The sequence below is a fragment of the Cottoperca gobio genome, chromosome 14 (assembly GCF_900634415.1).
Source record: "Cottoperca gobio chromosome 14, fCotGob3.1, whole genome shotgun sequence".
Taxonomy (NCBI): domain Eukaryota; kingdom Metazoa; phylum Chordata; class Actinopteri; order Perciformes; family Bovichtidae; genus Cottoperca; species Cottoperca gobio.
The window spans coordinates 24,775,319-24,787,837 of record NC_041368.1 but is presented as its reverse complement, the minus strand read 5'-3'; the positions used below and the strand labels follow the sequence as shown (position 1 = coordinate 24,787,837).

The 12,519-nt window shown below is 45.7% G+C and overlaps 1 protein-coding gene across 1 annotated transcript; it reads right to left on the bottom strand.

Moving 5' to 3' along the window:
- On the bottom strand, nt 1-8,760 carry LOC115018573 (protein FAM122A). The gene is made up of 9 exons (XM_029447626.1): nt 7,939-8,760; nt 7,267-7,351; nt 7,118-7,174; nt 6,349-6,395; nt 6,214-6,268; nt 5,262-5,326; nt 5,121-5,176; nt 4,785-4,869; nt 1-3,018 (listed from the first exon to the last, which is right to left on the bottom strand). Exons 1-9 carry the CDS (start codon nt 8,037-8,039, stop codon nt 2,895-2,897), a joined length of 675 nt encoding a protein of 224 aa, XP_029303486.1. The 5' UTR covers nt 8,040-8,760; the 3' UTR covers nt 1-2,894.
- Nucleotides 8,761-12,519: the final 3,759 nt, after the last annotated feature.

The following is a 12,519-nucleotide window of genomic DNA, read 5'->3' as shown; positions in this document are numbered from 1 at the left end:
ATTGACCTTCATGAATGACAATGTGGATGATTTCAGGAAGAACAGACTGAAGCCTGGGAAATGAAAAGGTCAAAGTATAAATGCACCTTTAGGAGTTTCCTGCAGATTCAATATGTACAATCAAACCATGCAGGCTGAAGAAAAGTGAGCACATATCAGCTGCTCCGACTGTCAATATTCACATATAGATACACTATTAACAAACAGACTTCACACTTGTACTGACCGGGAGCAGTTGGTAAAACAGTTTCTCACACCAGGAGAAAAACGTCGTACAGTGAAACTGTCGGCCAGACATTAACAAACTGTAGACAAACAATTGAAGTCTTTCAAGTTTCTTCTGCTAAAACCAGAAGGCTTCAGTCAGGGTGACTCATCCGCGACTACGATTACAACTGTTCTTTAAAACACAAAAGTCTTAGGCTTCAACGACTGAAACTTTTGTTCAGTGGCTGAATTTCACGCTTCAATCAGGTTGAGCTGTTTTGGGCTCAAAAATACTCAAATACGATCAGTTTTGGCCTTTACAAAAAGCTTAACCCCCTTCAGAGGGTGTTTGGGTTGGGACTAGGGATGTCATTTTTCCACAGTACCACAGGTACCGTAATGCCCGGTAGTACCGTCAGGGCTCGAGAGCTAATCAACGTTAGCTGTTAGCAGGTTCCATTGATTTAGATTGTGATGCGTTCAGGCTCTATTCAGTCAAAATGAGTTCTGGTTGAAGGTAAATTATAACGTTATCATGATGTGTTCAAATTTCATCTTGTAAAATTAAGTTTTTGGTGAGAAAATTGAATAAATCCAGATGTTTGAAGATGTTTTCAATACAAAATAGATATTAGATGAATTATGAGCTGTTGAACCTCCTGACAGAAACCAGGATGAAGTAATAAAGGATGCTGGAGTTCGTGTTTGTTTTTTACCGTGGTATCAAATTGGTATTGTGAATTGTTGAATTTCACTGGTGTTGGTAGCGACTGGTCCATTTGTGGAATCGTGACATCCCCAGTGTTTCATTCCATATTCAGATTTGTATGTTTAGTTATTTGTTTTGAGATCAACCTTTAGCAGAAGCTTTATGTAAACGCTACGAAATTTGATAGAAAAGATATAATGTCCGATAAACGCGTGACCCTGGTTCACTGATTTGATTAAGTGCTGGGAGAGTCCAGATTCATCCGCCACGAACGCTCATGACTTTGATTTCAAGACCGTGTCCAAATAAATCCGATGTTTCCTACATCTTCCCAATAGCTTTACACACTTGAACGACTCCAGGACAAAGAGCAGACGTCTGAAGGTGGAACCAAATGTTCCTGAAGTGCCACGAAAATATTTTGTCGTCACCTGCGATTACGTCTTGATTACAACTCAAGACCTTATTAGAACTTCTTCAGAACCTCTGAATAATTAATCAGAGAAGATCTGAAGCTTCATCCACTGATTGGTCAGATTGGACTGGAGCTGCGTCCAATAGCGTGCTGCAGGAATGAGTCGCCGTTTTAGCACTTCCTGTTCCCTCGTCCTCAAAGTCAATTGTTTTTTTGAATGTGTTTTTGGTTAGAACCCTGAAATAAGGTTGGTGGTTAAGACAAAATTAAGAGATTTTAACATTTTGTTCTACAACAAAACGTGCCTTTATCTTAGTGGTGACGTTAAAGTGACCGTGCTGTAGTTTCTTTATAGCCTAACATTCAACATTTTATAAAAGTGCTGTTCATCAGTGAAGATTATCTTGCTGAACAAAACGTGTAAATATTAGAGCTGCAAAGATTTTAGTAGTCGCCAACAATTGTGACAGCCGATTAATCGGTTTGACTACGTTTTTAAGTCAAAGTTCTCCGTTTCCAGCTTCTTAAATTTGAACCCTTTCTCGTTTCTTTACTCGTCCATGATAGTAAACATAATATCTTAATACATTTGAGGACGTCATATTGGGGAACATTTTCCAAACAACTAATCTAGAAAATAATCGACAGATTAATTGAAGATGACTGTAATTGTTAGTCGCAGCCCTAATAAAGTGTTATAAACTTTTGTTTGCCACAGATCTTATTTTCTGCAATAATCCATTGTCTTTCTTTGGAGGGAACAAGGGCGATGCTAACTTCCGAGTCGGCCTACAAAATACGTCATCCCTGCAGCACTGTAGAGGCAGCCATCCAAGAAGCAGCAACATGAACTGTGTCTCATTCCTTCGATGTCCGCAGATCAAATCTACGAGGACTGTTCAACGTGTTCGTTCTCCCGGAAATGCAGCCGAGGAACGAGACATTTGTGTGCTTCGTTCTATTATCCTTGTATAACAATTACGTTTTATTCCTCTCCGTGACGGATCAGAATCACGTTGAGAAACAGGCGTTTGAATCCAGCCGTATGCCCGACAACACAACCAGTGTGTCCTCAGTTTCCTAAAAGTTTGTTTTCGTGATCTCACGATGATGCTGATGATGAATCGTTTTAGGTGGGGGGGTGGGGAGTTGAAGGCTGAAGGCTCACAGGACGAACCTCTTAGGCCTGTGAAGGGAGGAAGCAAGTATATCCTTCAGTCCAACGTGGACTGGGATTAATTAAAGAGATTTTGGGTTAAATATCCAACTAAACGATGGAAACAGATGGCGAGCCGATCAGAAACTTCAAGAAAGTTTTCTGTATGATGCTTCAACGCTGCAGAAAAATATCCAGGGATCCAAAACAGATATTTTCAACGACAATAAAGTCAGAAAACCAGGCGATCTTCATTTCCTGTGGTCGCAGGAAGAGGTGGGACTTACAGATGATTGGAACAGAAATAAGGTGCCATGAGGACTCGATGTTCCTTGAAGCTGCTGGTGGTCGGTCCGCACCCACAGTGACAGGGTCAAGACTAGGTGAGGAGGAGGGTGAGGTGGGTTTCAGTGTCCGGGGTGCTGGTGGGAGGTGAAGGGGGTGAAGGAGGGGGGAGGAGAGAGAGACAGAGGGCTGGACTGAGGACTGACGCCTCCTGCAGGAGGAGAGTCTGCTGCTGACTGAGAGACACTGAAGGGGGGAATACAAGAGGGAGAGGCGGGAAAAAGAAGCTTTACTCGTGATTTTTCATTCATAATTTTATACTAATATCAAAGATGATCTATAACTAAAGATGACGCATGTCAAGCAGTGCAAACGGTATGAAATGGTATATTTCTGTCTCTGTGGGCGCTGTCTAATGTATTTATCTCTTATTTTGCTAACATTAGATATTTACACAGCTAACAAGCATTATTATGAATATCAGTTAGTTTGGGCGGTCACAAACGTTAGCTTCAAATTTTGACACAGTTTAGCAAACGTTAGCGCTCTGTTCAGGACCGGCCCCTAGTCTCAGGACCGGCCCTAGTCTCAGGACCTGTCTCTAGTCTCAGGACCTGTCTCTAGTCTCAGGACCTGTCCTCTAGTCTCAGGACCGGCCCCTAGTCTCAGGACCGGCCCCTAGTCTCAGGACCTGTCTCTAGTCTCAGGACCTGTCTCTAGTCTCAGGACCTGTCTCTAGTCTCAGGACCGGTCTCTAGTCTCAGGACCGGCCCCTAGTCTCAGGACCTGTCTCTAGTCTCAGGACCGGCCCCTAGTCTCAGGACCGGCCCCTAGTCTCAGGACCTGTCTCTAGTCTCAGGACCGGCCCCTAGTCTCAGGACCGGCCCCTAGTCTCAGGACCTGTCTCTAGTCTCAGGACCGGCCCCTAGTCTCAGGACCGGCCCCTAGTCTCAGGACCGGCCCCTAGTCTCAGGACCTGTCTCTAGTCTCAGGACCTGTCTCTAGTCTCAGGACGGGCCCCTAGTCTCAGGACCGGCCTCTAGTCTCAGGACCGGCCCCTAGTCTCAGGACCGGTCTCTAGTCTCAGGACCGGCCCCTAGTCTCAGGACCGGCCTCTAGTCTCAGGACCGGCCCCTAGTCTCAGGACCTGTCTCTAGTCTCAGGACCGGCCCCTAGTCTCAGGACCGGCCCCTAGTCTCAGGACCTGTCTCTAGTCTCAGGACCGGCCCCTAGTCTCAGGACCGGCCCCTAGTCTCAGGACCTGGACCTGTCTCTAGTCTCAGGACCGGCCCCTAGTCTCAGGACCGGTCTCTAGTCTCAGGACCGGCCCCTAGTCTCAGGACCGGCTCCTAGTCTCAGGACCGGCCTCTAGTCTCAGGACCTGTCTCTAGTCTCAGGACCGGCCTCTAGTCTCAGGACCGGTCTCTAGTCTCAGGACCGGCCCCTAGTCTCAGGACCGGCTCCTAGTCTCAGGACCTGTCTCTAGTCTCAGGGCCGGCCTCTAGTCTCAGGACCTGTCTCTAGTCTCAGGACCGGCTCCTAGTCTCAGGACCTGTCTCTAGTCTCAGGACCGGCCTCTAGTCTCAGGACCTGCCCCTAGTCTCAGGACCTGTCTCTAGTCTCAGGACCGGCCTCTAGTCTCAGGACCTGCCCCTAGTCTCAGGACCGGCCCCTAGTCTCAGGACCGGCCCCTAGTCTCAGGACCGGCCCCTAGTCTCAGGACCGGTCTCTAGTCTCAGGACCGGCCCCTAGTCTCAGGACCGGCTCCTAGTCTCAGGACCTGTCTCTAGTCTCAGGACCGGCCTCTAGTCTCAGGACCGGCCTCTAGTCTCAGGACCTGCCCCTAGTCTCAGGACCGGCCCCTAGTCTCAGGACCGGCCCCTAGTCTCAGGACCGGTCTCTAGTCTCAGGACCGGCCCCTAGTCTCAGGACCGGCCCGTGGTCTGACTCTCAGTGCGCCGTCTCCTTTCTAACCCGTGTCTGCTAATATGTGTGTTCAATATGATCCTCACCTGACAGTGTAGCTGCTGCGGTGGGCGGGATCCGTTACACCAGCGACAAAAAGCTTTTTTGGGGGTCCGTCAGACTCCACCCCTCCTAAGAGACAATAGAGGTTCAGAAATGTATAAAAAAACCCTTTACATTTTAAGAGACGAGAAGCATGCAATGGGCCTTAATGTGTGTTTGGATCAAACGTGAAGCACATTTTTCACACGGTGCGATAACATACAAGGTCAATGCAAAGACGTGACATAAATTATGTGACTCAAAAGTTGCGCGAGAAATTAGCATGATGCTATGTCGCGATAGCCTATCACACACACAAGCACACACACACACACACTTACCTTTCCTCTTGAGTGGAGTTAGCGCTGGCCACCTCACTGTGGCACTGACTGCTGGTCTGTTGGAATGATCACGTATGTAAGTAAACTGAAGTTTCCACTCAAACAATAAAACCAAACAGTTTCCTGTTGGTGTTCGTTTACCTGAACCTCCTGGTGGGACTCGGGGAGGAGTTCGGTGTGACGCCGCTGTCCTGTGACGGGAACCACTGAAGAAACAAAATCAGAAAACAGTCTGAAACCTCTAATATGGATTTACTTACTATAAATCAGATGATCTGGATTTAATATAGAGCATTCAGAAACCTCCGATCTATTCAGTTTAAAGTTTCAGACTTTAACATTCAGGCTGGTGATCACCACGGACTTCACAATTAGATTCAATATTTATTGGATTATAGATATTTCAGTTACAATATTGCTTAGATATGAAAGCGATATAAGAAATAATGCTGTAAAGCATACTCTTTAATGTGGTACAGTATTGAACAAAGTAAGGTTTATATTAAGAATTGAGCCCTAAGCAGTTACATGAATAAATCAGGGCTCTTTTCAGACAAAGGACTCTTTAGCCCTACAATCAGTTCAGATTCATGATTTCAGCATCTTTTTGATCTTGATTTCAATTCAATAATCATAGAGCTGTAGTTAACCAGATCAATGTTGGAAAGAAATATTGTTGGTATCTCCGTGGAGACAAGCCCCTCCTCTTGAATTCCGCGTCTCAAGGCGTACATTTAACTAGACATTGGTGTGAACCCGGCCTTTAGAGGTCAGGGAGCGTCTCAGGTGTCAACAACGTGTATTAAAGTGTAACAATCACAGTTTGCGGTTTTTCAAAATCCTCGTTGACTTACGAAGCATTTTAGCGTCTTTTAACTCGTTGTTTTGGTTTACTGCCCTCCAGTCTCTGTGCTCTAATCGTGTGGTTTTCAAGGAGCAAGATATTCTTTTATTATAAAAAATTTGACCCGGCTTCTAATTGAGACCTGCGTTTATTTGTCAAAGTGTAGCCACACCTGCAGAGTAACAGGGACTCTGCGTCTAATTGAAGTTTTACGGTATGTATATAAGAAAAGAAAGTGGAAATGCTCACCACTGATGCGTGGTCGTGCCACTGACTGACTGGAGCTGGGATCAGACTGGACGCACTGGGAGAGAAAGAGGGGTAAAGCTTAGATACAGTTTTAAACTTTAAACGTTAAAGAGCTGAGCAGTGTTGTGTCTGAACCTTCGTCTGTGCAGACTTCCTCTGAGCGTCATCTCCATGTTCTCCTCCTGCAGTGAACACAAACAGCTGGTATTACCTCCCTGTTGACCTTTGACCCCATGTCTTCAAATTACACTCCTTCAATAAATATCCAAATATCACTTAAACATTTAAGACGTTTCAATTTTTATTAAAAAGACTAAAATAGTTCAAAGCAAAGAGAAACACTATGATATGGAATGCTATTTAAGTCAATGAAAAAATTAAAAGTGCTATGAAATAAATAATGAGACAATAAATATATAAATAAATGTAAATATAAATCAGTCACTATATTTCAATAAATAAATTATATTTATTTCAAGGGACTTTTCTTTTATAATTCAATTCATTCATAATCCTATCCGTCCTTTAAAATACATCCTTATTGTCATATATTATATTAGTTATTATTATGGTATGTTGAAACCGCGATCGTTTCTGAGAGGGTACTTTGAAAATCTCTTCTTTAAGTCTCTTCTTTTTTTAAAGTTATATTTTTGGGCTTTTCATGCCTTTATGATGAGAAGTGCAGATTGTGAAAGGGGGAGAGAGAGGAGGGGAACGACATACAGCAAACGCCACAGGTCGGACTCGAACCAGTGGCCGAGGACTCAGCCTTTGTATATGAGACGCCTGTGCTACCGGGACGCCCGAAAATCTCTTCTTAAATAAATGAATGCAGAGGCGAGAAGTTTGTGCGCAAATGGAGAGATGAAAAAGAGCAGAAGAAGAAGTGTGAACTCCTCACCTGCCTCTTGTGGTCAAGTCTGTCTCCGGTCAGAGAGAAAGGAGAGAGGGGGACGAGCTGGAGGAAGAGAGGTAAGGTGTTGATGAGAGCGCTGAGACAGAACTTTAATATCATATATAACATATCATCATTATTACACTAACACTGACCTGTGAAGGGCAGCTGGGGTTGATGGACACGCTGCTGCGTCTGTACCGAGCCGAGGACACTGGACTGAAGACTGTCATCCCGTCACTGACACACACAATAACATGTTTATATTAATATAGACGGACACTTAGAATATGTACAGAAAGAGACATTTATACAACACATTCCAACAACAAGGCAATTCAAATATAATCTATAACCCTGCACATCGTTAAAGTCACACTATACCTTATTGCATTTAAAAATAAATAAAACTTTGCACACTTGTCTAATGCTTAAAGTATGTTTATCCCATGTTTAAGTTTTAGTTGTAGTAGTATATTAAAGTGTATTCTAACTTATTCTTTGTATTTTATATTGTGATACGGTATACAATACAATATTATTGCAATTTTAAATCATTTGCAATATGCAAGTACGGTGATAAGATGTAATTGCGATATATTGCGATTTATGCAGTTTGTCAATATTTGTGTGTCCGGTAAAACTTTTTTTTATGAAAAGTAAATAACAATAAAATATATTCCAAATTAAAGAGATGCTCTTATGCATTAAGAGCATGTCTTACGTAATATTTAATTATATATATGGCTCTCTGTAAACAAGGCAAAATATAAATGTCATGCTTTTTTAATGGGGTTTGGTGCACTTGTGGGAACAGTACCACTGACCTGACACTGGTGATCATGGGGGCGCTGTTCGATCTGCGGAGTGCCCCGCCTCCTGCCCCGCCAGCTGCGCCTGCGCACTGGTCCACTTCCATCCGTTCCATACCTTAGTCCGCAGGCCCGGCGGTGGCGGAGCCAACTGCCGGCCTCTCACCTCTCGAAGCCGGCGTCGGGCTCTACTCAAGCCCGGTGGAAGCCCGACCCGCAGGCCTCACGAGCAGTAAACCCAGAGCCGCCGAGTCAGCGGGCTGAACACCGAAGCTGTCTCCTCTCTACCACATGTCCCTCCTTAAAAACACCTTAACCGTGTAAGACTGCGGGTCAGACCGACATTTATAACCCGCAGCTACGCTTCACTTGCTGCCGTCTCCAACGCTAATTTTATCGCTGCGGAAAAGTGAGACAAAACCCCGCGAAAAGCACTCGACAAAGTTTCATAAAGACATGTAGTTAAAACTCACCGGCTGTCCCGGAGCTACCGGGAAACTTTGTGTCCGCACAGGTGACGTGACTTTTGGGATTAGCTGTTGAGCTAACTTGTAAAAAAAAACCTCCAGGCAGAGATCAGAAAACCGCTAAGCAGCTGCCCGAGACACTCAACCCGGGCTGGGCGCACAGTCCTCGGGGAGAGTCGGTCACAGAGTCCCCCCGAAAAACACCGAGCAGACCTGCAGAAAAAGCCCCGTAAACACGCAAAATGAACACTTTGAAAGATTTGAACAACATAGTCCTTGACCAAATAGAGGTAGTTCACCAAGTGTGGAAACAGCGCCGCCCTCCGGTCACATGAAGAACTGCAGCACATGAGACAACACGAGAAGAGTGAGAACGTTAACGTTAGTAAACACTTTATAATAAACATCATCAATACATAGTAAATGTATAGTAGTTAATAGTTATTTTACTGGTAACAAATATAATATCTTTTAGTAATGTTATATTTTATGTTATTTTATCTTTTTTATTTTTATATATATGAAATGATTATTTTATAAATGATATATGTTTATATTTGTATATAATATTTATACTATATGAGGTATGTGTTAATGATTACCAAATGATTTGTGAAGCATCTATAAACATTACATGGATGATGCATCCGGGGCATCATCCCCGGAGTGTCTGTGTCTCATGTGGCAGGTTGCCACTGATAAAGTTTACGTCAGGATCATGAATCGTGGCTGCGCCTGCTGCTCTGGTCCTGCTGGACACCGGGAAGCCTTTTTGACATTTTCCTGGATTCATCCAAACTTTCTCTTTTTCAACACAACATCATTTCTGTCAAATGTTGTATTTGTACTATGTTGTTTATCCTGTACACACGACATCTATTGCACGTCTGTCCGTCCTGGGAGACTTATAATATAATAATTATAAAATACTTATAATTATAAGGACAGAGGGTATAAGGACAGAGGGTGTAAGGACAGAGGGTCTAAGGACAGAGGGTATAAGGACAGAAGGTCTAAGGACAGAAGGTCTAAGGACAGAGGGTCTAAAGACAGAGGGTCTAATGACAGAGGGTCTGAGGACAGAGGGTCTAAAGACAGAGGGTCTAATGACAGAGGGTCTAAGAACAGAGGGTCTAATGACAGAAGGTCTAAGAACAGAGGGTCTAATGACAGAGGGTGTAAGGACAGAGGGTCTGAGGACAGAGGGTCTAAGGACAGAGGGTCTGAGGACAGAGGGTGTAAGGACAGAGGGTCTAAGGACAGAGGGTCTGAGGACAGAGGACGTAAGGACAGAGGGTCTAAGGACAGAGGGTATAAGGACAGAAGGTCTAAGGACAGAGGGTGTAAGGACAGAGGGTCAAAAGACAGATGGTCTAATGACAGAGGGTCTGAGGACAGAGGGTCTAAGGACAGAGGGTCTAAGGACAGAGGGTCTAATGACAGAGGGTCTAAGGACAGAGGGTCTAAGAACAGAGGGTCTAAGGACAGAGGGTCTGAGGACAGAGGGTGTAAGGACAGAGGGTCTAATGACAGAGGGTCTAAGGACAGAGGGTCTGAGGAAAGAGGGTGTAAGGACAGAGGGTCTAATGACAGAGGGTCTAAGGACAGAGGGTCTAATGACAGAGGGTCTAAGAACAGAGGGTGTAAGGACAGAGGGTCTAAAGACAGAGGGTCTGAGGACAGAGGGTCTAAGGACAGAGGGTCTGAGGACAGAGGGTCTGAGGACAGAGGGTGTAAGGACAGAGGGTCTAATGACAGAGGGTCTAAGGACAGAGAGTCTAATGACAGAGGGTCTAAGAACAGAGGGTCTAAGGACAGATGGTGTAAGGACAGAGGGTTTAAGGACAGAGGGTCTGAGGACAGAATGTCTAAGGACAGAGGGTTTAAGGACAGAGGGTTTAAGGACAGAGGGTCTAAGGACAGAGGGTCTGAGGACAGAATGTCTAATGACAGAGGGTCTAAGGACAGAGGGTTTAAGGACAGAGGGTCTAAGGACAGAGGGTCTGAGGACAGAGGGTCTGAGGACAGAGGGTCTAAGGACAGAGGGTTTAAGGACAGAGGGTCTAGGAGGGTCTAAGGACAGAGGGTCTAAGGACAGAGGGTTTAAGGACAGAGGGTCTGAGGACAGAATGTCTAATGACAGAGGGTCTAAGGACAGAGGGTTTAAGGACAGAGGGTCTAAGGACAGAGGGTCTAAGGACAGAGGGTCTGAGGACAGAATGTCTAATGACAGAGGGTCTAAGGACAGAGGGTTTAAGGACAGAGGGTCTAAGGACAGAGGGTCTGAGTACAGAATGTCTAAGGACAGAGGGTCTAAGGACAGAGGGTTTAAGGACAGAGGGTGTAAGTACAGAGGGTCTAAGGACAGAGGGTCTAAGGACAGAGGGTCTGAGGACAGAATGTCTAATGACAGAGGGTCTAAGGACAGAGGGTTTAAGGACAGAGGGTCTGAGGACAGAGGGTGTAAGGACAGAGGGTCTAATGACAGAGGGTCTAATGACAGAGGGTCTAAGGACAGAGGGTGTAAGGACAGAGGGTCTAAGGACAGAGGGTCTAAGGACAGAGGGTTTAAGGACAGAGGGTCTAAGGACAGAATGTCTAATGACAGAGGGTCTAAGGACAGAGGGTTTAAGGACAGAGGGTCTAAAGACAGAGGGTCTAAGGACAGAGGGTGTAAGGACAGAGGGTCTAAGGACAGAGGGTCTAAGGACAGAGGGTGTAAGGACAGAGGGTCTAAGGACAGAGGGTCTAAGGACAAAGGGTCTGAGGACAGAATGTCTAAGGACAGAGGGTTTAAGGACAGAGGGTGTAAGGACAGAGGGTCTAAGGACAGAGGGTCTAAGGACAGAGGGTCTGAGGACAGAATGTCTAAGGACAGAGGGTCTGAGGACAGAATGTCTAAGGACAGAGGGTTTGACAGAGGGTTTAAGGACAGAGGGTGTAAGGACAGAGGGTCTAAGGACAGAGGGTCTAAGGACAGAGGGTCTAAGGACAGAGGGTCTGAGGACAGAATGTCTAATGACAGAGGGTCTAAGGACAGAGGGTTTAAGGACAGAGGGTCTAAGGACAGAGGGTCTAAGGACAGAGGGTCTGAGGACAGAATGTCTAATGACAGAGGGTCTAAGGACAGAGGGTTTAAGGGCAGAGGGTTTAAGGACAGAGGGTCTAAGGACAGAGGGTGTAAGGACAGAGGGTCTAAGGACAGAGGGTCTGAGGACAGAATGTCTAATGACAGAGGGTCTAAGGACAGAGAGTTTAAGGACAGAGGGTTTAAGGACAGAGGGTCTAAGGACAGAGGGTCTAAGGACAGAGGGTGTAAGGACAGAGGGTCTGAGGACAGAATGTCTAAGGACAGAGGGTCTGAGGACAGAATGTCTAAGGACAGAGGGTTTAAGGACAGAGGGTTTAAGGACAGAGGGTGTAAGGACAGAGGGTCTAAGGACAGAGGGTCTAAGGACAGAGGGTGTAAGGACAGAGGGTCTGAGGACAGAGGGTGTAAGGACAGAGGGTGTAAGGACAGAGGGTCTAAGGACAGAGGGTTTAAGGACAGAGGGTCTGAGGACAGAATGTCTAATGACAGAGGGTCTAAGGACAGAGGGTCTAAGGACAGAGGGTCTAAGGACAGAGGGTTTAAGGACAGAGGGTCTGAGGACAGAATGTCTAAGGACAGAGGGTTTAAGGACAGAGGGTTTAAGGACAGAGGGTGTAAGGACAGAGGGTCTAAGGACAGAGGGTCTAAGGACAGAGGGTTTAAGGACAGAGGGTCTGAGGACAGAATGTCTAATGACAGAGGGTTTAAGGACAGAGGGTCTAAGGACAGAGGGTCTAAGGACAGAGGGTGTAAGGACAGAGGGTCTAAGGACAGAGGGTCTAAGGACAGAGGGTCTGAGGACAGAATGTCTAAGGACAGAGGGTCTAAGGACAGAGGGTTTAAGGACAGAGGGTGTAAGGACAGAGGGTCTAAGGACAGAGGGTCTAAGGACAGAGGGTTTAAGGACAGAGGGTCTGAGGACAGAATGTCTAATGACAGAGGGTCTAAGGACAGAGGGTTTAAGGACAGAGGGTCTAAGGACAGAGGGTCTAAGGACAGAGGGTCTGAGGACAGAATGTCTAATGACAGAGGGTCTAA